Source organism: Bufo bufo, chromosome 6 (genome assembly GCF_905171765.1).
Source record: "Bufo bufo chromosome 6, aBufBuf1.1, whole genome shotgun sequence".
NCBI lineage: Eukaryota > Metazoa > Chordata > Amphibia > Anura > Bufonidae > Bufo > Bufo bufo.
The window spans coordinates 344126365-344149547 of NC_053394.1; the positions used below are offsets into that span (position 1 = coordinate 344126365).

Sequence of the window (23183 nt, forward strand, 5' to 3'; positions counted from 1 at the left end):
TCTGCTGCGTTCCGAGCAGTTACTCTCACTGCTCAATACGTCTCGCTCTCCCTAATGTCCCCTCTCGCGCACTGGTAATCCACTTTTACTTTAATAGCCATAAATGCTTTGACGTTCTTGATATTACATATTCCTCGCTACATTTCACGGGGAATTTAAAACCTGTCTGTCACCTATCTCCTGCCATCTTTCAAGGGGATGTAAAGGAGCAAATCCTGCATAACCAAACCTTTACTCACAAATTCTAATTATCCACGAGGCAGGAACGTTTGCTTGGAGGCTATGGCAGAAAACTGCATATTTAGTAGGCTTGGATTATACTGCAGCTTTAGGTTATTGTTGTTAATAGGCAGATAAAGTTGCACCATGGGCAATCAGTGATCACAATCAGTAAAGGCTACAGTATTTTTATGCAGCAGCGGTGCACAAAATTTAGCAGTCAGTGTCAGCAGGGCCGGCATCAGCACCCGGCATTCTTGAGCAAGTGGCTGGGGCCCGCTGCTCCTGGGGGGGCCCACTGGGTAGTGGCGTGCCAAAGGGAGGTCAGTCCACCCCGGGTGCCAGCTCTTAGGGCGGTGCTGGGCTGGCTGCTATGAGCGCTTCTATCAATATAGATAGAAGTGCTCATTGCTGGAGCACAGGGGAGCCGGTGGTCCTTTCATTTACTAATCGCAGCTCTCTCCTCCAGGCCTGGCCCGACCCAGCGGTGACGTATGTGTCTCACTGCTGTGCTGGGCCGGAGGAGAGGAGTGCAGAGAGATTAGCTGTAGTGTTGATCGAGCATGCTTAACCGAACGCTAGTTCGGCTTGAGCATCTCGATGCTCGGCACATGGCGGTATTCGACCGAATACCGCATGTGCTCAAGCACAATGCTCAAGTCTCCTCCCCGCACATTTGTTGGCTGCTACGCAGCCAATAAACATGCAGATAAGTACTGCCCTTCACTGTAATGCTGTAGCCATGTTGGTTACTGGAATTACAGTGATTGGCTGGCCGAAACGCATCATTGGGTGCTATATAGCACCCGATGACACGTGTTTGGCTTAGTGTTAGTCAGGGAGAGCTGTGCTGAGTAAGGAAAAGAAAGTGTAGGGAGTGATATTAGTTTTTTTTCAGTAGAAAAGCTTGTCAGAGACCCAAAAGTCCTTTTAAGGACTATTGTTGTGTGTGGCAGCAGCAATATATATTTTTACCGCAATCTGCGCTAAATTGCTAAAACTTTACAGACCCAAAAGTCCTTTAAAGGATTATTGTTGTGTGTGGCAGCAGCAGCAATATATATTTTTAGCGCAACGTGCGCTAAATTGCTAAAACTTTACAGCCCCAAAAGTCCTATTGTGTGTGGCAGCAATATCTATTTTTAGCGCATGCTGCGCTAAATAGCGTGCAATAGTTAGGCCGCTGCAGACAGCGACATTATCTGTGCTAAATCTCCTGTGTAACGTGTGCGCATCCCAAAAATATCTGTGATATCCAGTGTACTTTTTCCGTAGACGGTGTCCGCTGCGGACAGTGACATTAGCTGTGCTACATCTCCTGTGTAACGTGTGGACATTCAAAAAATATCAGTGACATCCAGTGTATTTTTTCTGTAGACAGTGTCCGCTGCGGACAGTGGCATTACCTGGGGTAAATCTCCTGTGTAACGTTTTCATATCCCAAATACCTGTGACATTCCCTGTAATTTTATATTAGCCGCTGGTGACATCAGCGACATTATCTGCGGTATTTCTCCTGTGTAATGTGTGCGCATCCCAAATACCTTTTTTTATTTTTTTGCGCATACACTTACAAATCCTACGCTACTGTACGTATGACATACTTTCAAACATATATAACATTTAATATGAAGAAGGTGAGCAGTGAGGGACAGGGAAGTGGCCGTGATGCTGAAGGTGCATGCAGAGGCCGTGGCCCTGGGCGCGTTGAAACTGTGCCTGCTGCCAGAGCACAAGAAAAACAATCATTCACGATACCTAGCTTCATGTCCCAGTTTGCAGGGTGGCGCAGGACAATGCTCTCGAAGTCAGACCAGTGCGACCAGGTGGTCGGTTGGATTGCAGCAGATAATGCTTCCAGTCAGTTAAGCACCACCCTGTCTTCCACCAAGTCCAGTCTCAGTAGCCAAAAGTCTGGTCAACACAATCCTCACCTTGATCCTCCTTCCTCCCACCATGGAGAGTCTTGCCAAAGAAGTGAACCCACAGTCTGATATTCCGAGGAGCTGTTTTCAGCACCATTCCTTCATTTGGTCATCTCAATAAGCCCGCTTGAAGAGGGACATGAGATCTTGTGCCCTGATTCCCAAACTCTTGAGCATCCACAGTCACAAGAAGATGACGATGGGGAACGGCAATTTCACGAGGTGGATGATGATGATGAGGCACAGTTGCCAATAGGTCAACAAGTCAGGAGGATGAGCAGAGTGAGGAAGTGGAAGAGGAGCTGGTGGACGATGAAGTCACTGACCCAACCTGGGAAGGTGGCAAGCCGAGCAAGGACAGCAGTACAGATGGGGAGGGATCCGCAGCACCGCAACAGGCTTGAAGAGGCAGTGGGGTGGCAAAGGGGAGAAGGCGAGCCACACCAAACGGGCCCGCAACTGTTCCCCGGAGCACATCCTTGTGGAAATCTCCCTTGCTAAGGGGTAGGTGTTCCGCAGTCTGGCACTTTTTTGAGGAAAGTGCAGACAACAAAAGAATTGTAATTTGCAACCTGTGCCATACAAAAATGAGCAGGGGCGTGAACACTAGCAACCTCACCACCACCAGCATGATCCGCCACATGGCATAAAAGCACCGTAATAGGTGGGCCGAACTCCTGGGTCCACAATCTGTGTCTGTGGGTCACACCACTGCCTCCTCTTCCCCTGTGTTTCATGCTTGCCAATCCCCTGTCGAAGGCGCAAGCCCGGATGCCTCCCGCCCTGCACCTGGACCTTCGCAAGCACCATCAGCGACCACATCCACTTCCGTGCCCCAGCGCAGCGTACAAATGTCCTTACCCCAGGCATTTGAACGCAAGTGCAAATACCCAGCCACCCTTCCACAGGCCATAGCACTAAATGCGCAATGCACTATTTTTTACGGTGTTTCGTGCCTGCCTTACACCAGCATGTGTCCCGTAACATCAACCGCGCCCTGACCAACGCATTTACTGGGAAGGTCCACTTAACCACTGACACATGGACAAGTTCTTGTGACCAGGGACGCTACATTTCCCTGACGGCACACTGGGTGAATGGTGGAGGCCAGGAGCGAGTCGTACTCTGGGATGACACAAGTGCTACCGATGCCAAGGATAGCGGCCCTAATTCCATCAGGGTTTCCGCCACCACCTACCTTAGTGGCTCCAACCCCCACTTCTCCTCCTCCACTTCCACTTCAGAATTATCCTCTTGCAGCACCAGTCGGTAACTGGAGGCAGTGTAGCACTGCAGTGGGGAAGCATCAACAGGCCGTGCTTAAGCTGATCTGCTTAGGTGACAAACAGCACACCGCCGCAGAGCTGCGGCAGGGGATAAGAGACCAGACTGAGATGTGGCTCTCGCCACTCAACCTAGAGCCAGACATGGTTGTGTCTGATAATGGCCGCAACTTGGTGGCAGCTTTGGAGCTCAGGAAGCTCACACACATCCCATGCCTAGCCCACGTCTTCAACTTAGTGGTTCAGCAGTTTCTCAAAACCTACGCCAATTTGCCTGAGCTACTGGCGAAGGTGCACCGCATGTGTGCCCATTTCCGCAAGTCATTGACAGCTTCCGCCGGTCTGTCAACGCTGCAGCAGCGCTTACAATTGCCAGCTCACCAACTGTTGTGCGACGTGAACATGCGCTTGAACTCCGCGTTCCACATGTTGGCCAGGCTTTGTGAGCAGCAGAGGGCAGTAGTGAAATACCAGCTGCAACATGGTCATCGCCTTTCCAGTCAGCTTCCGCTCTTCACAAGCGAGGAGTGGGCATGGATGTGAGGTCTTAAGAAACTTTGAGGAATCAACACAGATGGTGAGTGGTGATAACGCTATTATCAGCGTCACCATCCCACTTCTGTGTCTACTCAAATGTTCGCTGCTCACAATTAAGGCAGAAGCTTTGCATGTGGAAGAGGTGAAAATGGGGGAAGACATTACACAGGGTGATAGCCGGACCACCCTCAGTTCGTCGTCTCAGTACAAATTGGATGATGATGAGGAGGAGGAGGAGCAGGAGACGGTTGCCTCCGCTACAGAGGGTAGTACCCATGGAAGTTTAAATCCATCTATTCAACGTGGATGGGCTGAAGAGGAGGATGAGGAGATTGAGAGTCATCCTCCTGATGACAGCGAAGTCTTGCCTGTTGGGACTCTGGCACACATGGCTGACTTTATGTTAGGCTGTCTTTAACGTGACCCACACGTTTTACACATTTTGGACAACACCGATTACTGGTTGTTCCCCCTTCTCGACCCTCGCTACAAAGAGAACTTATCATCTCTTATTCCTGTGGTGGAGAGGACGAGCAAAATGGTGCAATACCAGAAGGTTCTTGTGGAAAAATTGCTCCAAAAATTTCCAGCTGACAACGCTGGCAGCAGAGTATGTAGTTCCTTGGGCAACCGAGGAGGGTAGACGAGGGGAACACACAGCAGTTCCAACAGAGGCAAGGCAACACTCTCCAAGGCCTGGGACAGTTTCTTGACACCCCGCCAGGACCATCACCCTGATGCGTGGCCTAGTGTTACAAGGAGAGAAAAGTTTTGGAAGATGGTGAAGGAGTACGTAGCAGCATCCTCAATGATCCCTCTGTGCCTTGCAACTACTGGGTGTCCAAGCTGGACACATGGCACGAACTGGCGCTCTATGCCTTGGAGGTGACAGCCTGCCCTGCCACCAGCGTTTTGTCAGAGCGGGTATTTAGTGCTGCTGTGGGCATAATAACTGATAAGCGCATCCGCCCATCAACTGAAAATGCTGACAGGTTGACTCTTATTAAAATGAACAAGGCCTGGATTGCCCCTGACTTCTCTACTCCACGCAGGAAAGCGGCTGAACATAAAGGCACTTTAAATGTGTTTTTTATAATGTACTAAATACACTGTATTCCCACACCCCTTCCACCACAAAAAAAGGGTATATGGTTTAATCTTCCTTTTCTCTTCCTTTACCCGCAGGCCCTTGCATGTAATGTTTTAGAGGGTCAGCTCACTAGCAGGCCCTAACCTACAATCTTTTAGAGGGTCAGCTCACCTGCAGGCTCTCGCATGTAATGTTTTAGAGGGTCAGCTCACCAGCAGGCCCTCACCTACAATCTTTTAGAGGGTCAGCTCACCTGCAGGCCCTCACATATAATGTTTTAGAGAGTCAGCTCACCAGCAGGCCCTCACCTACAATCATTTAGAGGGTCAGCTCACCTGCAGGCCCTCGCATATAATGTTTTAGAGGATCAGCTCACCAGCAGGCCCTTACCTACAATCTTTTAGAGGGTCAGATCACCTGCAGGCCCTCGCATATAATGTTTTAGAGGATCAGCTCACCAGCAGGCCCTTACCTACAATCTTTTAGAGGGTCAGATCACCTGCAGGCCCTCGCATGTAATGTTTTAGAGGGTCAGCTCACCTGCAAGCTCTCGCATGTACGGTTTTAGAGGGTCAGCTCACCAGCAAGCACTCACCTACAATCTTTTAGAAGGTCACCTCACCTGCAGGCCCTCACATATAATGTTTTAGAGGGTCAGCTCACCAGCAGGCCCTCACCTACAATCTTTTAGATGGTCAGCTCACCTGCAGGCCCTCGCATGTAATGTTTTAGAGGGTCAGCTCACCTGCAGGCCCTCGCCCATAATTTTTTCGATGCTCAGATCAACAGCAGGCACTCGCCCCTAATGTTTTAGAGAGTCAGCTCTGCAGCAGAACCTCACCCCTAATGTTTTAGATGGTCAGCTCAGCAGCATGCCCTCGCCCGTTAAGTTTTAGAGGGTCACCAGCAGGCCCTTGCTCCTAATGTTTTTGAGGGTCACCAGCAGGCCCTTGCTCCTAATGTTTTTGAGGGTTACCAGCAGGCCATCAATCATAATTTTTCAAGGGTGTATGATGCCCTTCTTTATGTGTAATAAAGGATGTATTGGAGTGCAAGTTCCTTGTAATTTTTGGAAGCCCTTTCACTTAGTGCATAGGCTTTATGAGTGTAGGAGTCCCACTACCTGAACAATTGTACCACAATGTGAATGAGGCCCTCCTTTATGTGATATACAGGTTGTATCGGAGTGCCTCTTCCTTGTAATTTTTGGCAGCACTTGCACTATATATACAGTAAATAAACATATATAAGTAAATATACAGGGAAGAATGTTTCCTACAATTGTTCCTCTAAAATCAATTTTATCTTTGGTTTTGTGCGTATTAGTGTCAGTCTATAAAAGTGACGTACTACTCGGACAACATCGTTCCCAGCAGCAACCTTGGAGTCCAAGATGCATCCAGACATCCTCCCCATGCTGTTCCCGAACCATTTCGGTGGTGTTTCTATCAATCTCTGACCTTTTCCTATGACCAGACACCCTCCCCTCTTCATAGCAGGGGGTGCCTGGTTTAATGCTCGGGTTCTCCCATTGAGTTCCATTGTGCTTGGATGCTCGGTAGAGCACCCGAGCATCCCGAGGTGTTCGACCCGACCACCCGAACACCCAAGCACTTTGGTGCTCGATCAACACTAATGAGCTGCGGTTAGTGAATGAAAGGACTGCTGGCTTCCCTGCTCTCCGGCAATGATAGGTATGTGAGGGGGCCACAGGGAGGTCATTATACTGTGTGAGGGTCCCTTACATAGTATAATGATACCCAGTGCCCCCACACACAGAGTATAATGACCCCCAGTGCCCCCCATTTAGTATAATGATCCCCAATGACCCTTCATTCAGTATAATGACCCCGAGTGACCATGTGGGGCCACATGAGGTCATTATAGTGTGTGGGGCCACTGGGGGTCATTATACTGAATGGGGGCCACTGGGGATCATTTTTCTGAATGGGGGGCCATTGGGGGATCATTTTACTGTGTGGGAACCACTGGGGGGTCATTATACTGTGTGGGGGGCCACTGGGGGTCATTATACTTAGTGGGCGTCCACTGGCGGTCATTATACTTTGTGGGGGGCATTGGGGGAGTCATTATACTGTGTGAAGGGCCACTAGTGGCCATTATACTGTATGGGGGCCACTGGGGGGTCACTATACTTTTTGTATGGCACTGGGGGTCAGTATATGGTGTGGGAGTCACAAAGGGACATGTAAACGTAAAAAAATTCCACAAGGGGGTCCACTGAGTTTTATCGGCCAAGGGTCCACATGAACCTGGAGTCGGCCCTGAGTGTCAGGCTAAAAGGGTTAAAAATAGCCCCTGCACCTCTCACAAGAAAACATGCATCCTTTGCATAAAGCACTGTTGCTATGGAGTACCGTTTGACCCTGTTGCCGTGGCCACTATACCTAAGTTAAATTGTTATGTGACTATAACCTGCCAATTTACTGAAGAATATGTGAGTAATGTACATTATACATTTTATGTTGTGTTATTACATGCCATTATAACACAAAGGTTGTCTGCACTGCACATATTGATGACCTATAAAAGTATTGTTTAGAAATAGAAAACAGAAAATTGGCATGTGCGTATGTATTCACCCCCTTTGTTAGGAAGCCCATAAAAAGCTCTGGTGCAACAAATTATCTTCAGAAGTCACATAATTAGTGAAATGATGTCCACCTGTGTGCAATCTAAGTGTAACATGATATGTCATTATACACTGCTCAAAAAAATAAAGGGAACACAAAAATAACACATCCTAGATCTGAATTAATTGAATATTCTTCTGAAATACTTTGTTCTTTACATAGTTGAATGTGCTGACAACAAAATCACAAAAATTTAAAATTGGAAATCAAATTTTTCAACCCATGGAGGTCTGGATTTGGAGTCACACTCAAAATTAAAGTGGAAAAACACACTACAGGCTGATCCAACTTTGATGTAATGTCCTTAAAACAAGTCAAAATGAGGCTCAGTAGTGTGTGTGGCCTCCACGTGCCTGTATGACCTCCCTACAATGCCTGTGCATGCTCCTGATGAGGTGGCGGACGGTCTCCTGAGGGATCTCCTCCCAGACCTGGACTAAAGCATCTGCCAACTCCTGGACAGTCTGTAGTGCAACGTGATGTTGGTGGATAGAGCAAGACATGATGTCCCAGATGTGCTCAATTGGATTCAGGTCTGGGGAACGGGCGGGCCAGTCCATAGCATCAATGCCTTAGTCTTGCAGGAACTGCTGACACACTCCAGCCACATGAGGTCTAGCATTGTCTTGCATTAGGAGGAACCCAGGGCCAACCGCACCAGCATATGGTCTCACAAGGGGTCTGAGGATCTCATCTCGGTACCTAATGGCAGTCAGGCTACCTCTGGCGAGCACATGGAGGGCTGTGCGGCCCTCCAAAGAAATGCCACCCCACACCATTACTGACCCAATGGCAAACAGGTCATGCTGGAGGATGTTGCAGGCAGCAGAACGTTCTCCACGGCGTCTCCAGACTCTGTCACGTCTGTCACATGTGCTCAGTGTGAACCTAATTTCATCTGTGAAGAGCACAGGGCGCCAGTGGCAAATTTGCCAATCTTGGTGTTCTCTGGCAAATGCCAAACGTCCTGCACGGTGTTGGACTGTAAGCACAACCCCTACCTGTGGACGTCGGGCCCTCATATCACCCTCATGGAGCCTGTTTCTGACCGTTTGAGCAGACACATGCACATTTGTGGCCAGCTGGAGGTCATTTTGCAGGGCTCTGGCAGTGCTCCTCCTGTTCCTCCTTGCACAAAGGCGGAGGTAGCGGTCCTGCTGCTGGGTTGTTGCCCTCCTACGGCCTCCTCCACGTCTCTTGATGTACTGGGCTGTCTCCTGGTAGCGCCTCCATGCTCTGGACACTACGCTGACAGACACAGCAAATCTTCTTGCCACAGCTCGCATTGATGTGCAATCCTGGATAAGCTGCACTACCTGAGCCACTTGTGTGGGTTGTAGACTCCGTCTCATGCTACCACTAGAGTGAAAGCTCCGCCAGCATTCAAAAGTGACCAAAACATCAGCCAGGAAGCATAGGAACTGAGAAGTGGTCTGTGGTTACCACCTGCAGAACCACTCCTTTATTGGGGGTGCCTTGCTAATTGCCTATAATTTCCACCTGTTGTCTATCCCATTTGCACAACAGCATGTGAAATTGATTGTCACTCAGTGTTGCTTCCTAAGTGGACAGTTTGATTTCACAGATGTGTGATTGACTTGGAGTTACATTGTGTTGTTTAAGTGTTCCCTTTATTTTTTTGAGCAGTGTATATACACACCTTTTTTGAAAGGCCCCATAGGCTGCAACACCTAAGAAAGAGGCATCACTAACCAAACACTGCCATGAGGACCAAACTCTCCAAACAAGTAAGGGACAATGTTGTTAAGAAGTACAAGTCAGGGTTAGGTTATAAAAAAATATCCAAATCTTTGATTATCCCCAGGAGCACCATCAAATCTATCATAACCAAATGGAAAGAACATGGCACAACAGCAAACCTGCCAAAAGACGGCCGCCCACCAAAACTCACGGACCGGGCAAGGAGGGCATTAATCAGAGAGGCAGCACAGAGACCTAAGGAAACCCTGGAGAAGCTGCAGAGTTCCACAGCAGAGACTGGAGTATCTGTACATAGGACGACAATAAGCCGTACGTGCCATAGAGTTGGGATTTATGGCAGAGTGGCCAGAAGAAAGCCATTACTTTCAGCAAAAAACAATAAGGCACGTTGTGAGTTTGCAAAAAGGCATGTGGGAGACTCCCAAAATGTATGGAGGAAGGTGCTCTGGTCTGATGAGGCTAAAATTTAACTTTCCGACCATCAAAGAAAACGCTATGTCTGGAGCAAACCCAACACATCACATCACCCAAAGAACACCATCCCCACAGTGAAATATGGTGGTGGCAGCATCATGCTGTGGGGATGTTTTTCAGCAGCCGGGACTGGGAAACTGGTCAGAGTTGAGGGAAAGATGGATGGTGCTAAATACAGGGATATTCTTGAGCAAAACCTGTACCACCCTGTGTGTGATTTGAGGCTAGGACGGAGGTTCACCTTCCAGCAGGACCATGACCCCAAACACACTTGCAAAGCAACACTTGAGTGGTTTAAGGGGAAACATGTAAATGTGTTGGAATGGCCTAGTCAAAGCCCAGATCTCAATCCAATAGAAAATCTGTGGTTAGACTTAAAGATTGCTGTTCACAAGCACAAACCATGCAACTTGAAGGAGCTGGAGCAGTTTTGCAAGGAGGAATGGGCAAAAGTCCCAGTGGTAAGATGTGGCAAGCTCATAGAGACTTATCCAAAGCGACTTGGAGCTGTGATTGCCGCAAAAGGTGGCTCTACAAAGTATTGACTTTAGGGGGGTGAATAGTTATGCACATTGACTTTTTCTGTTATTTTGTCCTATTTGTTGTTTGCTTCACAATAAAAAAAAACAAAAAAACATCTTCAAAGTTGTGGGCATGTTCTATAAATGAAATTATACAATTCATCAAACAATCCATATTAATTCCAGGTTGTAAGGCACCAAAACACAAAAAAAGTCAAGGAGGGTGAATACTTCTGCAAGGCACTGTGTATATATATATATATACAGTGGGATGCGAAAGTTTGGGCAACCTTGTTAATCGTCATGATTTTCTTGTATAAATCGTTGGTTGTTACGATAAAAAATCTCAGTTAAATATATCATATAGGAGACACACACAGTGATATTTGAGAAGTGAAATGAAGTTTATTGGATTTACAGAAAGTGTGCTATAATTGTTTAAACAAAATTAGGCAGGTGCATAAATTTGGGCACCACAAAAAAGAAATTAAATCAATATTTAGTAGATCCTCCTTTTGCAGAAATTACAGCCTCTAAACGCTTCCTGTAGGTTCCAATGCGAGTCTGGATTCTGGTTGAAGGTATTTTGGACCATTCCTCTTTACAAAACATCTTTAGTTCATTCAGGTTTGATGGCTTCCGAGCATGGACAGCTCTCTTTAAGTCACACCACAGATTTTCAATTATATTCAGGTCTGGGGACTGAGATGGCCATTCCAGAACGTTGTACTTGTTCCTCTGCATAAATGCCTTAGTGGATTTTGAGCAGTGTTTAGGGTCGTTGTCTTGTTGAAAGATCCAGCCCCGGCGCAGCTTCAGCTTTGTCACTGATTCCTGGACATTGGTCTCCAGAATCTGCTGATACTGAGTGGAATCCATGCGTCCCTCAACTTTGACAAGATTCCCAGTCCCTGCACTGGCCACACAGCCCCACAGCATGATGGAACCACCACCATATTTTACTGTAGGTAGCAGGTGTTTTTCTTGGAATGCTGTGTTCTTTTTCCTCCATGCATAATGCCGCTTGTTAAGGCCAAATAACTCAATTTTAGTTTCATCAGTCCACAGCACCTTATTCCAAAATGAAGCAGGCTTGTCCAAATGTGCTTTAGCCCACCTCAAGCGGCACTTTTTGTGCTGTGGGCGGAGAAAAGGCTTCCTCTGCATCACTCTCGCATACAGCATCTCCTTGTGTAAAGTGCGCCGAATGGTTGAACGATGCACAGTGACTCCATCTGCAGCAAGATGATGTTGTAGGTCTTTGGTGCTGGTCTGTGGGTTGACTCTGACTGTTCTCACCATTCGTCGCTTCTGTCTATCCGAGATTTTTCTTGGTCTGCCACTTCGAGCCTTAACTTGAACTGAGCCTGTGGTCTTCCATTTCCTCAATATGTTCCTAACTGTGGAAACAGACAGCTGAAATCTCTGAGACAGCTTTCTGTATCCTTCCTCTAAACCATGAAGGTGAACAATCTTTGTCTTCAGGTCATTTGAGAGTTGTTTTGAGACCGCCATGTTGCTACTCTTCAGAGAAAATTAAAAGAGGAGGGAAACTTACAATTGACCCCCTTAAATGCTCTTTCTCATAATTGGATTCACCTGTGTATGTAGGTCAGGGGTCACTGAGCTTATCAAGCCAATTTGAGTTCCAATAATTAGTTCTAAAGGTTTTGGAATCAATAAAATGAGAACAGTGCCCAAATTTATGCACCTGCCTAATTTTGTTTAAACAATTATAGCACACTTTCTGTAAATCCAATAAACTTCATTTCACTTCTCAAATATCACTGTGTGTGTCTTTTATATGATATATTTAACTGACATTTTTTATCGTAACAACCAACGATTTATACAGGAAAATCATGACGATTAACAAGGTTGCCCAAACTTTTCGCATCCCACTGTATATATATATATATATATATATATATATATATATACACACAAACACACACACATATACAGTTTACATACACTATATAAAAAGACACATATGCATGTTTTTTTTCTCAATACAGTATAAACCTTTCCGGTTTTTGGTCAATTAGGATTACCATAATTATTACTATTTGCCAAATGCCAGAATAATGAGAGAGAATGTTTTAAGGCATTTTTATTACTTTCTGCAAAATCAAAAGTTTACAATCATTTCATTAATATTTGGTACCATTGCCCTTAAACTGTATGACTTGGGTCAAACGTTTTGGATATTTTTCCACAAGCTTCTCACAATAATTGGTCGGAATTTGGGCCCATTCCTCCTGACAAAACTGGTGTAACGGCACCATGTTTGTTGGTCGCCTGGCTCGCACCTTCCTATTCAGCTTTGCCCATAAATTTTTAATAGGATTGAGATCAAGGCTCTGTGATGGCCACTCCAAAACATTGACTTTGTTATCCTTAAGCCACTTTGTTACCAGATTTGCAGTATGCTTCAGGTCATTGTCCATTTGGAAGACCCATTTTCCTGGCTGATGTCTTGAGATGTTGCTTCAGTATTTCCACATAATCTTCTTTCCTCATGATGCCATCTATTTTATTAAGTGCACCAGTCCCTCCTGCAGCAAAACAACCCCACAACATGATGCTGCCACCCCCTCGTTTCACAGTTGGGATGGTGTTCTTAGGGTTCCATGTTTCTCCATTTTTCCTCCAAATGTAATGATGGTCATTATGGCCAAAAAGTTCAATTTTTGTTTCGTCAGACCACAGGACGTCTCCAAAAATGTAGGTCTTTGTTCCAGTGTGCATTTGCAAACATTAATCTGGCTTTTTTATGTTTCTTTTAGAGTAATGGCTTCTTCCCGGCAGAGTGGCCTTTCAGCCCATGTTGATACAGTACTCGTTTCACTGTGGATATTAACACAATCTTACCAGCTTCCGCCATCATCTTCACAAGATCTTTTGCTTTTGTTCTCGGGTTGATATGCACATATCGGACTGAAGCACGATCATCTCTGGGACACAGAAGCCGTTTCCTTCCTGAGCGGTATTATGGCTGGACATTCCCATCTTGTTTGTACTTGCGTATAATTGCTTGTACAGATGAACGAGGCACCTTCAGGTATCTTGAAATTGCACCCAAGATTGAGCCAGACTTGTGCAAGTCCACAATTCTCTTCCTGATATCTTGGCTGATTTCTTTAGACTTTCCCATGATGCAACACAAAGAAGCAGTGTGTTTCAGGTGTGCATTTAAATACATCCACAGGTGTGTCTCTAATTAACTCATATGTTGCCAACAAACCTAACAGAAGCTTACAAACACATGACATCATCATATGGGCAGTCCAGAATTGTTTAAAGGCATAGTAATGTTAGTGTATGTAAACTTTTGACATTGCAGAAAATAATAAAAATGCCTTAAAACATTCTCCCTCTCAATATTCTGGCATTTGGCAAATAATGCAAATTATGGTAATCCTAATTGTCCAAAAACAGGAAAGGTTTATTGTGATTTCATGTCAGATATTGAGAAAAACATGAATATGTGTATTTTTATATAATGTATGTAAACTTCTGGTTTCAACTGTATATCCATGGACCACTACAGTAGTGCTGACAGGAGCACCATTCATGTACTGAGGGAGCGTTACTTTACTTTTTGCTACAACCAGCTAAAGGGCTGGACGCACGCCTGATTGCTGGACATAGCATTTAGGTATTAGTCCTCATTGAGAGACCCTATATCCTTCTTTAATTTTGTGAAAGTAGGGTGTATTGGAAGGGACTTTATTTATCATCATTTCTTACGTCACAAACTTGAATGTCATCCATGGCAAGGAGATCATTCCCATGACGGAGCTGGAATCTGACAGCCTCCCGGGCAGATTTCAGCTCTGCCTCCCTGGTACTTTGGCCTTTGCACTCCCACTCCATGTCCTGCAGGAGAAGACTGTACTTGCTGATACGCTGGATGGGTTTTAGAAGATAGGACGAGAGATCCATCTTGTCTCCCAACTCCTGCTGCTTCCTCTGTGAAAATAGCACACATTATCATAGGGGTCATCCTTAGCTCACACAACAATACACAAGCACAATACAGTAAAACCTATAATGACAATATAAAGACATAACTTTGATGGCCCTTATTCAGAATAAACTATGGGCCATGTTATTGGCATAGCACCATGTGGTAGGGTCCTAGGTTCAAATCTGACCAAGGGCAACATCTGCATGGAGTTTGTATGTTCTGCCCGTGTTTGCTTGTCCCATTGGGGACAGTTCGATGCTAATGTCTGTAAAGCGCTGATAAATATAGTAGTGCTATAGAAGTGCAGAAAATAAATAAATACTGCAGCTCAGGTCTTTTCACTGGGGCTGATCTACAGTACCAGATACGTGTTCACATCCCATGTGCATATGCTAAATGCATCCATAGGCCCCCATTCACATGGTGTATGACAAAAAGGTGTCCTTTTGGCATACTCCTGGCTGGTAGGTGATGGCATAATATAGTGTAGTACAGGGGTCATCAACTGCAGGGAGACTATAACTTCTAGCATGCACACTTGCTCAGTGGTTCTCGTAACTTCCATAGAAGTGAATAGAGCATGCTTGAGGTTGCTGACCCCTGGCATAGTACAGTAGGTTCTTTAAAAAACAAACAATGGTAGACTATCAGCGATGCATGCTGATGTATGCCTTTACATTGGCATACAGTGGTGCTTGAAATTTTTTAACCCTTCTGAATTTTCTATATTTCTGAATAAATTTGATCTAAAATTACATCAGACTTTCATAAGTCCTAAAAGTAGATAAAGATAATGAAATCATACAAATGAGTCAAAATTATTTATTTATTGAGCAAAAATTATCCAATATCACATGTCTGTGAGTTGTAAAAGTATGTGAACCTTTGCTTTCAGTATCTGGTGTGACCTCCTTGTGTAGTAACAACTGCAACTTCGGGTAATTGCTGATTAGTCCTGCACATCAGCGTAGAGGATTTTTAGCCCATTCCCTTGTACAAAATGCTTCAACTCTGCTATGGTGGTGGGTTTCCTTTCCTCCCATGAACTTCCCACTTCAGGTCCCTCCATCACATTTCTATTGGATTAAGGTCAGGACTTTGACTTGGTCATTCCAAAACTTTTACTTTATTCTTAACCATTCTTTGGTAGGATGGACCTGTGTGCTTATGGTCTTTGTCTTGCTGCACGACCCACATTCTGAACATGTATGTCAACCTCAGTGAGCTGGACAGAGAATTCAGAAAAGGAGAAAACAGCAGGTGGCGCTATACAGATAGATATCAGTGAATTACTCAGTGGCTATAATACATTTTTAATTACATGCAATTAAAAATGATCCAGGTGCTGGTTTGAAAAATGTAGAACATTTTTCTTGCGACAACCCTTTTAACATTAGCTAGTGTGAGAAAGGCCTTTAGTTACTTAGAGGTTACCTTGGGTTCGTTTGTGATTTCATAATATTACACCCCTTGCTCTGGGTGTTATCTTTGTTGGCCACCCACTCCTGGGAGGGTAATAATGGTCTTGATCTTGAATTTCCTCCATTTGTACACAGTCTGTCTGAATGTGGATTGGTGGAGTTCAATCTCTTTAAAGATGGACTTGTAACTCTTTCCAGCCTGATAAGTATCAACAACTGTTCTTCTGAGGTCCGCAGAAATCTCACAAACATGTAGTGAAGATCAGACTTTGACAGATCTTTGTTCTGTAAATAAAACAGGCCACCTTCTCACACCTGATTTTCATTCCATTGATTGGAAACATTTCACCTTCAAACTATCTGCTAATCTTAAAGGTTCACATACTTTAACCACTCACAGAGATGTGATATTGGATCATTTTCCTCAATAAATAAATGAAACTCTAATATTAGTAATAATAATAATAAATCAACTCTAATATTTTTTACTCATTTGTTTGATTTGTCTGAAAATCTGATTTCGTTTTAGGTCAAATACAGAATATAGAAAATTCTGACCAAACTTTCAAGCACCACTGTATGTCACCGCCTTCTTAGTGAGCTATACATCTGGGAATCCCAACATTTACCATCGATGGAAGGCTTTAGCGCAGTGAGAACAGAGCCAAAGCTCCATTTTGTCAGATACTGCAGTGAAGAGGCAACATCAATCTAGTTGCCCCTTCTTTCTACTGATTGGTGGATCCCCATCCATGAATCAGGTTATTAAAGCTATATCCCATAAAAACTATAAAAAATAATTCAATCTAAATTGATTAAAAAACAAAACAAAAAAAAAACATGATTAATCATATGGTGCTGAATTGGCATGGATTGACTGCTTCCAAGCTTCTATAGCTTTCACTGAACAGGGCCAATCCTTCTTGAGCTCTAAAATTGAGACAGACTTGTTGCTAGGAATAAACTGCCACATGGTCTTCTATATGTGGTTGTCAGGAAACTTTTACCTATCAACCAGTCTGCAACAGATTTCATCAGCTCAGCACCAAACAGTCCATGAACTAAGAAATGAGAAGGTACAAAGAACAGCAACTCTTAATCCACACTTTCTCTATCTCTTACTCCCAGGAGGTAAAGTAATGTAAAATATATTATGTTATATAGTAGCTATTAATTGATGTTTCTGCTTCTACATTTTATCCAGAATTTATCTCCACCATACCTTGAAAAATGTTGCTCCATGTTCTTGTAGTAATCGGTCGGACTGAGGTTTGTTCTTGCTGTAAAAAGCATAAAGTCCAAACTTTTCTTTCTGTAACGTGAAACAAATTAGTAATGGAATAAGTACCGGTAACTTGAATTTTATAGTTTTTTCGCACCCTATATTAGAATTAGGCTTCATGCCCGCTACCATATATGTGAGTTATCTCCATTTTTATGGTCGTTCCACAATTTACAGAACATAGAAAAACACAGAAAAACATTTTGCAGATCCATTGTTTGCTGAGCAAAATATGGACATGGCCATGAGCATAAAGCCTTATGCTGATTGCACTTAAGCAAATCCAATATGTTGCAAATATGACAGAGTTTGGTGTATACAAGGGTATTGACAACACTCAGCTTATGATTTATTCACACATTTCCAGCAAGAATAACAGTGGAACAGCAGCATTTGAAGAACAAAATACTTTACAATTGATCATTTATGGTGAATACAAATAGTTACCGGTACTGAAGCAGACAGGCCAAGTTCTCTTTGAACATATTAGTGACAGTAACAATCCTTAAAAACTGTTAGGCTTACATGTTTCAGGAAACAGCGCCCAACATGACTTGGGTCCCTTCTGCAGCTTGTAAGTTCCTGTAGGAAAACATGGCTGTGGAACTCATAGAGTTTTTCCAAGTTTCCAAATATGGCGGCATGCTGCCCACGTAGGGTAGGCGGGAGATCTGGCTGATCCATCTCACTCAGATAGTGGGAGAGCACATAACCCAGAGAACATACATAATCTTTCTCTGTGGCAAGCAGTTCTTCCATTATTCGATGGAGCTTACTGGACAGGAATTGAATAAAAAAAAGATGAATATTTATTGGCATGAAAAACATTTCAAATATTTGCACTGATCCTCCAGATCTCAAAACTATGAATGGTTACTAACTAATAAGTATGGTCATACTAGAACAAGTCCATATATCCCTGAGGACTCATGTATGTACATACTGAAGTCATGTGCACTGAGCCTGTCTGGTGGCACTTAAGGGACCATGTTAGTGACTTGTAGGCAACTAGTGGGCTGGTTGTATACAGGGGTCGAGTCGAGGGGGAACGCGTGGGAACGGCGTTCCTGCACTTTTTTCATGGCAGGAACGCCGTTCCCTTTCAGGGCAAAAGGACCAGGAGGGGAAGCGGTGAAATCAGATTGACAGGGGGCGGAGCGGAGGCGAGGCCCTGCGTGACTCGCACTGTGCAGGGCAGGCTAAGTGAGGAGGGAAGGGGAGCGGCTTCAGTTGAGGACGGAAGACTCACTGACTGACTCCCCCCCCTCCTGGCTGAGAGCTCCCCTCCTCCTATCCTGAGCCTGCGACTGCCTGAAGCAGTGGGGTACCTACCATATAGGCAGACCACGCAGCTGCTATGGGGCCCGTGAGGAAGGGGGGGCCCTGCAGTGGAGGAGAGTCCCCGCCCCTGTCTATCTTCCTAACTGTCTCCCATCTGCTAGCCCCGCCTCCTAGCTCCGCCTCCTGTCTGTTAGCTCCGCCCCACCTGATTCCTCTGGATTGCCACAACCAGTAATGAAGTAAGTGACGACTTGTAGGTGAGGACAGTGCAGAGGTGTATGTGTGTGGAAGGGGGCAAGGTCACTCAGCTTTCCCAGGCTATTCCTCTGCACATAGGCCATTCAGAACAGGAGGGAAGCTGGGTGTCACTACATTATGTAATGTGACTCAGCTTTCCTGGTGTCCTGCATGGCACAAGTGCAGAGGCATGAGAAGATATGAGGGGAGGTGGAAGTTGTGTTACTCAGCTTTCTCATGTCTTTCCACATGTGCCATGCAGGAGAGCAGAAAAGCTGGGTGCTATTACATCATGTAATGTCACTCAGATTTCCTGCTATCCTGCAAGGCATAAAAGCTATGGGGCCCAATGATTTCTGTGTACGCCCCTGCCTGACTGTCTGCTGAGGTGAGCGTGGCTGGACCATCCGACCGGACCGGGGTCCTGGTGGTCTGGTCCAGACCAGTCTAAGTGTCTGTGACTGTCCCTGAGTGAGTCCGGGGGCCCTAACCCGCCTGGTGGGAGCGCCGGTGGCCAGCAGCCCCAGACCAGACCAGTCAATACCCCCTCTTTTATCTCAGTCAGTACTCTCATCAGATGTGACTGCAGGCAGCACAGCAGCAGGCCAGAAGAGATCGATCAGCCAGGATTAATGTGCACAGCCTGGGTGGGAGGCCCCCCCTTACCCTGGCCTTAGGCAAGTGACAAACCCCCCCCCCCCCCCCTCCTCAATCTTAGGCAAGTGACAAACCCAGCTCTGCTACATCTACAATGAGCAACTACAACAAATGTAATGCCAAACTGCAGTTCCTCTATGCGATTGTGATGCCTCAGATAGCTTCCACTGGACCCACAGCCTTGTAGATGTAGCAGAGCTGAGTTTGTCACTTGCCTAAGAATGAGGGGGGCAGTTTGTCACTTGCCTAAGCGAGGCCTCCCACTGTGCACATTAATCCTGGCTGATCGATCGCTGCTGCTCTCACATCTGATGAGAGATTTCCTAAGGGGGTATTGACTGGCATTAGGGACGGGCTGGTGGATGAGGGCAGCCACCCGGTCCTGCCTATGGATCACCCAGTTTGCACTTAGCTATGCCCAGGCCCCATGCCAGGGGGTCCCTGATATATTAACTGACCAATAACATGGAGATCCCAGTGCCAGCTGCCTTGCTGGTGGACGATTGGCATATACTTATGCTGTGGGCCACAGCAGAAGTATATGCCAATCGTCCACCAGCAAGGCAGCTGGCACTGGGATCTCCATGTTTATTTCATGTTAATTTTGCAGTTGTTTGTGTAAACTGGCACTTTACAATAAATTTTGCACTGAATTTTCAGCGAAATATATATATATATTTTGGGGGGGGTTGCAGTGGATCTTGGGTGAGTTCCCACACTTTTTTCCCCAGGACTTGACCCCTGGTTGTATAGTGACTACAATGAGATATCCTATTTTCTTTAACAAGGGTACACCCCAGAGCATAAGATGCTCCTCTGGTGGACCCAGGATATTAGACAATAAGTGTCCCCAAAAGTCTAACAAAAAAGGTTAAAGATAACTTCAGATCTAATCCCTTGTCACTAGGGTCTATTTCTTATGGGTCGCTACACATAAACTATTAGACCTTACTGACCATATATTCTGTATATACAATGATAACAACAAAGTTGTGAAGCAATTAAAAGTGGATGTGTATATGTTCTCAATAGATAGTTGATGGGTCTTCGCCTCTCGAGAGGCCAATGAACCTCAGACTGATCATTTCCTAGAATAATTGTTTCTATATTTATGTTAAAGTCTGCCAAATTCTTTATGACTCAGTTGGGGACAAGTGTTAAAACTTGGTTTAATATACCTATTGGTGCACGTACTTGATCTAACATAAAAGGTAACTGAAAAACCACACTAGGTTCACTTACGCAAAGTTAAATTTTGCCGTCCAGTCATTGTCCCTAGATGATTCAGTCATGGCTCTTCTCATCCAAGGCATGTATGAGGTAAGTGGTTCCATTGGTTGCAAAGGAGAAATAGTTGAAGAACTTTCTGAGGAGTAATGGGAATTTGAGTCTCCTGTTGAGAAGCTGGCATGCCTAGAAAGGACGCATCTTCTGCCTGACTGCTTCATTTTACTACTGTCATTCTCAGTCATAATACTAGAGTCATCACTATTGGCCCTGCCATAGGAGACCCATGTGAAGTGGTCTGCATTTGTCACAGAGGATGGCTGTACTGGGGTTGGCCTAGAAAGCTTTGGACTAGGAGTATGCAAAATCTCTAGCGCTTCATTGTTGGAGTTCTGCACCATCAGCTCAGTGCTTTCAGGATCTGACCCATTGCTGTTTTTGGTTTCTTCACTGGTAGAACATCCCTGCGAAATCAAAGTTTCTCGTGTTGCTCTTGTGTTTCTTTGACTTCTAGGTGCTTTAAGAAATAGACCCATGGAACCAGCATTAAGACCAAAACTACAGCAGTTAATAATGGTTGATTCTGCAGATCTCATACTGCCCCGCGGCCTAAATTCATGGTCCTCCTTTCGGCTTCCTTGCGTGATTTCATTAGAAAAATTTACCGCTGTGTCTTCTCCTTTACTGACACTAGAGGACAATGTGGTATCCTTGTGCCAGGCTGCATTTTGCTCGTCTTTACACTTCTCTACAGTTTCTTCTATAAGTTGCTTAGCTTCCTGACATTTGAGCCAAGTCTCATTCCAAACGGCCAGTCCTCTACAGCTGCTTAGTTTGTAGGATTCTTCTTTCATCTCTTGAAATTTGACATCTGACAACTCCTCAGTTAATTTCTGTAGGTAGGTCTCCAGGCACTGCTGGGTCTCTGGCTGGCAAAGCTTTTGTTCAGCCATTTTCAATTGTCCCACATAGCGGCTGTAGCTCATGGTGAGCTGTGTAATCTAGTAGAAGAGATCAGCCAAAAATTAAAACTAGGACATATTACTTTTTCCTGTTATACTTATCTAATGGCCAAAATAAGCCAAAAAAAAAAAACGTGATGGTCTACCTTGTCACAAAATCTGTACAGATTCAGAAGCTTCTCCAGTTCTTCTTTTTGCCTTTCAACATTCATGTAGAAACTACTCAGTTTGGTCTGGAAGGCTCCTCTCGTAACCTTAAAAAAATCCATTTCTGGAAACATGGACCCACTGAACTTATTTGCATCATCCAGAAGAACCAACCCATGGTTATAATGCACCTGTAAAGGTTAACGATAAAAACATGGGTACATAGATCCAAAAGGGCATCCAAGCCTTTGTAGCTCAAACCAAACTACATCAATTCTGGGATCAAAGATCCATTGATAATATGTAGAAGCTTTATAATAGGTTTTGAGATTAATCAGCTTTTTTCCTATTGATAAGGAATACTCACTGTTGCTTGGAGGAAGAATTCCTTAAACCTTTTGTGATACTTCTCTAAAGTTTCCAAAGACCATTCCATAGTGTCCATCTCATGTAGCTGATTTTCTCCATCTCCATCCATCCATAGGCTCAGCTTTGGAAGTAAGCGTGAAGTTAAAGAAGTTGTCCATGATTGTTTCCAGAAACACTGCTATGCCTGTCCACAAGTTGTGTGTGGTACCGCAGCTCAGAATTATTCATTTTAATGGAGCTGTGCAGCAATACAAGACACAACAAGTTTAACTAGTCTTCGACCAGACCTTTAAGGCTAGGGCGACATGTGTCGCGCGACAACTACATTGCAACATGTGTCACTCGACATTCATGTTGCACAGCATTTTTTGCAATGAAAGTCAATGGTGTCACACTATGACATGCTGGAACTGTGAAGTGACAGTCGCTCGAAAATCCAACTTGGATGGATTTTTTGCGACTGTCGTGTCGCAGTCACAGCATGTTGCATGTCGCAGTGTGAGACCATTGACTATCATTATAAAAAATGTTGTGCGACTTTTCTGCGACAAGAAGTCACATGACTGTGTAGCCCTAGCCTTACTGTGATGCGAAGTTAATTCTATAATCTATTATACTGATGGTCTTCATACAAGATTCTAATGTTATTTTTATCCAGATATTGCAGGGCCGGTCCTGACACTTTCATGTTCTATTCATTATAACATTTATCTCATTCACTTTCCTGTCTTTACCTGGCTAAACTGTTTTTCCAACTCCTGGATCTTCAACATGGACTCCAAAAGTTCCAGTCTGCGATTGGACTTAGTAACAAGAGCGTGCACTCGTTCCTCCAAGTGGTTGTACATCTGTACCGCTGACTCCACGGCACTCCTTAAAGATTAACAATTAAGATTTTCACTGATGACTCTTATAAAGAGGAGCTGTCACCTCTCCGGACATGTCTGCTTTAAGCTACTTTCACACTAGCGTATGTATTTTCTGATATTGAGATCCGTCATAGTGTCTTAATACCGGAAAAAAATGCTTCCGTTTTGTCCCCATTCATTGTCAATAGGGACAAAATGTAACTGAGCAGAACGGAGTGTTCCAAAATGCATTCCGTTCCCTTTGGTTGCGTTCTCATACCAGAGAACAAACCTCAGCACGCTGCGGTTTACCTTTCGTTATAGGATGTGGAGCAAGACGGATCCGTCATGACC

General features: G+C 44.8%; 1 protein-coding gene across 2 annotated transcripts in view; it reads right to left on the reverse strand.

The window, feature by feature from the left end:
• Nucleotides 1–23183, reverse strand: part of KIAA1755 (KIAA1755 ortholog) — an 87156-nt gene that overhangs the window by 7466 nt on the left and 56507 nt on the right. For both annotated transcript variants that reach the window (XM_040436075.1, XM_040436076.1), the window contains exons 10-16: nt 22716–22854; nt 21980–22102; nt 21612–21803; nt 20519–21504; nt 17627–17876; nt 17042–17131; nt 14179–14400 (exon numbers count right to left, since the gene is read on the reverse strand). In XM_040436075.1, coding sequence (XP_040292009.1) covers nt 14179–14400; nt 17042–17131; nt 17627–17876; nt 20519–21504; nt 21612–21803; nt 21980–22102; nt 22716–22854 — 2002 coding nt within the window. The remainder of the gene's footprint in view (nt 1–14178; nt 14401–17041; nt 17132–17626; nt 17877–20518; nt 21505–21611; nt 21804–21979; nt 22103–22715; nt 22855–23183) is intronic.